The sequence below is a fragment of the Plectropomus leopardus genome, unplaced genomic scaffold (genome assembly GCF_008729295.1).
Source record: "Plectropomus leopardus isolate mb unplaced genomic scaffold, YSFRI_Pleo_2.0 unplaced_scaffold11730, whole genome shotgun sequence".
NCBI classification, from domain to species: Eukaryota; Metazoa; Chordata; class Actinopteri; order Perciformes; family Serranidae; genus Plectropomus; species Plectropomus leopardus.
In genome coordinates, this window is record NW_024612428.1 from 1 (window position 1) to 4,543 (window position 4,543).

Genomic DNA, 4,543 nt, shown 5'->3' on the forward strand with positions numbered 1-4,543 from the left:
GTGTAAAACATTAATATCCCCAAAGTACAAGACAACATCATGTTTGCACTGATCTGGGACATATGAAGGAATAAAAAAATCAGGATCAACTGCAGGGAAAGTTGCCTGTTTTGTCCTTCACAGACTATGAAAACCCAAGAATTATAGACTCTCTTGCATCTACAATTGTATGTCTTGTACTTTTTGTCTTTCAGGTTACTGTCGCCTCCAAACACATCCACACCTCTCAGAGATTTACCCACAAACACCTCTGTTTCCAAATTTACTCCTCTACAAGACTCCCCTAAATCAAACACAACCACTACCACTCACACACCCTCCAGACCAATATGGCTGACAGAGAAACCCAGCGCCCCTCCCAGCTTCTCCACTACTTTCTCTACTCCGTCTCCTTCCCGGCCGGCTTCGAGTCTCTCCTCTGCTGCTAAAGACACTAAGACAACTGCTGTCTCCAAACCAACAGCTCCACAGACTACTTGTGAATCTACCTTCACCACAACAACCACATCTATCACCACCAGGCCCATCGCTGCTCCTCGTACCTCCACCACGGCGGCAAAGACACTGCAGTCCAAGCTCAAGTTCTTCCAGTCAGATAACACAGCTAACAATGATGACAAAAAGACTACAACCACCAAGATTGACATAAACAAAGGGACAAATGTGACCAGTAAGGTGCAGGAGGCCACAGCAGGGCAGGCCGTCACTGTGGTTGTGAATGTTGGTGATTTTGGCAAAAAGGACACAAATGTGAGCTTGAACACAGGTGGGGAGAAAGCTAAAGCAGCAGGTGGAGATTCAAAGACGAAAGCATCGGCAGTAGCCTTCCTCTCCAAAAAACTGGCAGAGGAGAACAATAATAACAACAGTAAGCCATCGTGGGCGAATGTAGTACTGAAGAAAACTGACAAGTAAGTGACGTAACCACACTCACTCGATAATCTTGTTGCAGCTTGACCTCTATTGGTGAACCGCAGCATTTAATAGATTTTCACCTCTAATCAGACCTTCCGATGTCGAGACTCCAAAAAGGGAGACGGAGGGAGTCAGAGGGAGAGTGAAGCTGAAAGCAGACCCATCTCTCCTCGCTGACCTGCAGATTCCGGCAGACAGGCGGACTCCGAGTCCGACTGGCAGGACTGGACTCAGATCCAGAACTCCAGAAAGAGGCGTCCCAAAGCCCCGCAGCGCATCACCGAGCACCTCAGGTTAAACTCACACACTTTGATAACTGTACAGAGTAGTTTAGCTGTTTAGATGCATGTTTGTGGAGGGATGTGGTTGAAGAGCGCGTTGGAAATCCTGATCTGTGTTTTCCCCTCTTTTTTAATGAATGTAACACATTAACACATTGTAACACATTAACATACACATTAAGATTTAACAAAATGTGTGTGCGTTACCCCTAACCCTAACAGAATAATTAACAAATAAATAATAGAAAAAATAAAGTAACAACGGCATCATCAACAATAATATTGATAATTTGGGAGAATAAAATGAAAATTATTGTAAAAAAAAATATAGCAGTACATAGTTTCCTTTCTATTTCAGTTCATTCAAAATTATGAGTTGATATTGATAGAATGATTTGGCAAATGTAGGCAAAATTACATATAAAGCTGTGAAACTGAGTTTCAAAGCAGTGAGCTGTGTTGAATTACATGGCAGGAAACTCGTCATGTGTTAAATAAATACTTCAGCTCGCACTGAGTCATTTAATTCAGACAGCAGGTGTCTCTATAACAAAACCATCAAAATCAGGATCTGACGGAGTAGTGGAGGACTTTAGTGTGATGCAGGAACTGAACCTGAAAGTGAAAAACGCTTACATTTTGTTTCATTTCTTTTTTTTTTTCTCATTAGCATCAGAAAATGAGTCACCTGCGGACTGGAGGTCGAAGCTCAAACCCGTTTCCAAGTAAGACTCATTTTATTGACGTTAACTTGCTCTGTGTTGCCTCCTATTTCTATATTTCTGCTTAATTTCTTGCTCTTTTTGGCTCGATTCCTCATGTCATACCTCCAGCAGAGAGTATCTGTACGTGGGTGGGCTTCACAGCGTATCAAAGTCTCTTTTCTCTCCTGATGTCCTGTCCACCCATCCATCCCTTTGATCCCATCTTTCATCCATCTATCCAACCTTGCCTCCCACAGGAAGCCTGTACCTGCTGCTCCTCCAAATGGCTCGGCCATCATTTGTAGTCGGAGCTTTCAGTCTCTCCTCTTCCGCCACATGCATGTGAGCCCCAAATGGTGTCAAGACTGAGTAGAGTCCTCCGTGGTGCAACATATGCTCAGTGCTCAGTTCTTTTCCCCCAGATGACCTTTCCTTCCACACTCATGAATCAAAGCGGAGGACTGCAGAAAAGGGGCTCCTTGTAGGAGCAGATAAATTGCCATTAATTAAATTCTGTGTCTCTCGTTTTTTCTCTTTCCTGCTCGTCCCCGATCCATCCACAGACCGCCTGTTCCTTCACAGCCCTCTCAAAAACCCTGGGCTAATGGAGCTGGAAAGACTCAGACTTCTGAGCCGTCTGTCGGGCCTTCTCCCTCCTCTCATCTCTCCACACCGAGCATTTCTGTCACTCCACCTGCATCAAAGGGTAACACCTGCGTTATGTCTGTTTAAATATGGTGGACAATATACGCGGACTTCCTTAATATTGGCTAAATATATATCAGACTTCTCAGGGTTCCTCACTCTTTTGTCTTTGTTCTCGATGACTTTACATAAACTTTTAACATTTTATTATTTGTTTTTCAGGACTTGTGAATGGTCAGGAAGACTCAACTGCTAATACCAAGCCAGAGTCAAAGATCACCAAGGTACCGAACCCTAGGTGGAAAAAAAGAGTTTGCTTCAGCTTAAATGTCATTTTAAATCGAATCCCTTTTAGTTATTTTTTGTTCAGTCAAATGAGCCGTAGCTCCACTGTAAAAACTTGTGTAACAGTAGCTGCTTAAGCATTTTAGTCTGCGAGCTAATGCTAACAAAAATTATTTAAATTCATTAGAAGTGATTAAATGTGTAATCTTACCAAAACCAAAATAATAGGATAACTGCAGTTGATACATAAAATGAGCTAGTGAAAGATATATTGAGCAGCAAAGTAAATTAAGTTTAATTTATTCCTAGCTGAAATAAACATTTGCTTTATCTAATGTCAGATAATTTTAAATGTATTCTCTTTGAGGTAGCTATTTATAATTGGCTAAATGTCTGTCAAAAGCAATAATTAGGAAAACTAAGTAGCAGATAAATAAAATGAGCCGGAGAATGATATATATAGGTATATATACTAAAAATAAATAAAGTTTAGTTTATTTAATCTACAGATTTGTGTTAAAGGGAAAAAAAGACTCTTTTAACCAGCTGATTTGAGGATAGGAAAACTTAATATCAGTCGGGCCATCGATTAGCTTTTTTGTGGTGTGTCTCACACCATTGGCACAAGTCAACCCTCCTCGGCCCTTGTCTTTTATTTTTGTCTGTTGGACGCTATGGAGCCCGTCGCTGAATAAAATCACAGTGACTGGCTGTTAAACTCAGTGCAACTGTTTCCTCACAGACACAAAAATAAGGAAATCAAACATGTCCCACATTGTTTGAACTAGTCTGCCTTTTTTTTCGGTTTTTAGCCGATTCAGCATGTTGAATCATTATCTGACCCAGTGGAGTCAGTTCACAGGAAGAGAAATGGAAGTGAAGGAAGTAAAGAAGGAGCTTAAACTCAAAAGCTGTGATTGAAACAAACTTATTATATTAGGTATTATTATTTAGGTATTATTTTTTCAGTCATTGAGCTCTTGAGCAGAATTTGTTCATAATCTTTTGTGTTGTTGTTCTCCGCTTCACATTAAATTTGCTTTTTCCCACAGTCATGGAAAACTTGCAAAAGTTATGGAATTTCCCAATATTATTTTCCAGGTCTGGAAAAGTCAAGAAATTAGTAAAAACCATTGAAGTTTTTCTATGTAATGACATTTTTACAGTAACCTTCTGTGGATAACCTCCCACATAATGTAACGTAAGAGCAAATGTATTTCCATTTTATGGGTCCTTGAAAGTGATGGGAAAGTTTGGAAATTTTGTGAGAAATGTGTGGGAACACTGTAATGTGCTAACTGGTGATTAATGCTTCACCACCACTAGTTACTTGATGTAAGTTTGGTGTGTCCTTAATGACGTCATATAATAACGTCAGCGGGATCACTAAGATATGTTCGTCTGTATCTTGATATACGTTGATTTCACATCTTCCGTTTAATTTTTTTCATGTATGTGTGTTTTACACCTTTAGACTAAGCCAGACTACATCCACAAAGATGCTATCTTGAAGGAACTTAAGGAGATTGACGACAGTTTGAATGAGTGGGAGAAGAGGGGAGTGGAGCTGGAGGTGAGGCTCCGCAGCTGTGAGGAAGGTAAGATAAAAACACACACGTTATGAGCGTCCTAGGATTTAGAGAAAGGAGTGCACGGGACTTAACTCTGTGTGTGTGTGTGTGTGTGTGTGTGTGTGTGTGTGTGTGTGTGTGT

At 40.7% G+C, this 4,543-nt stretch overlaps 1 protein-coding gene across 1 annotated transcript; it reads left to right on the plus strand.

The window, feature by feature from the left end:
- Positions 1-147: 147 nt before the first annotated feature.
- LOC121963572 (mucin-5AC-like) lies at positions 148-4,428 on the plus strand (the record flags this gene model as incomplete). The annotated part of the gene is made up of 6 exons (XM_042513854.1): positions 148-911; positions 1,006-1,208; positions 1,867-1,921; positions 2,464-2,606; positions 2,768-2,829; positions 4,305-4,428. Coding segments are annotated over 6 exons (1,351 nt in total), but the record flags the coding sequence as incomplete, so codon positions are not given.
- Positions 4,429-4,543: the final 115 nt, after the last annotated feature.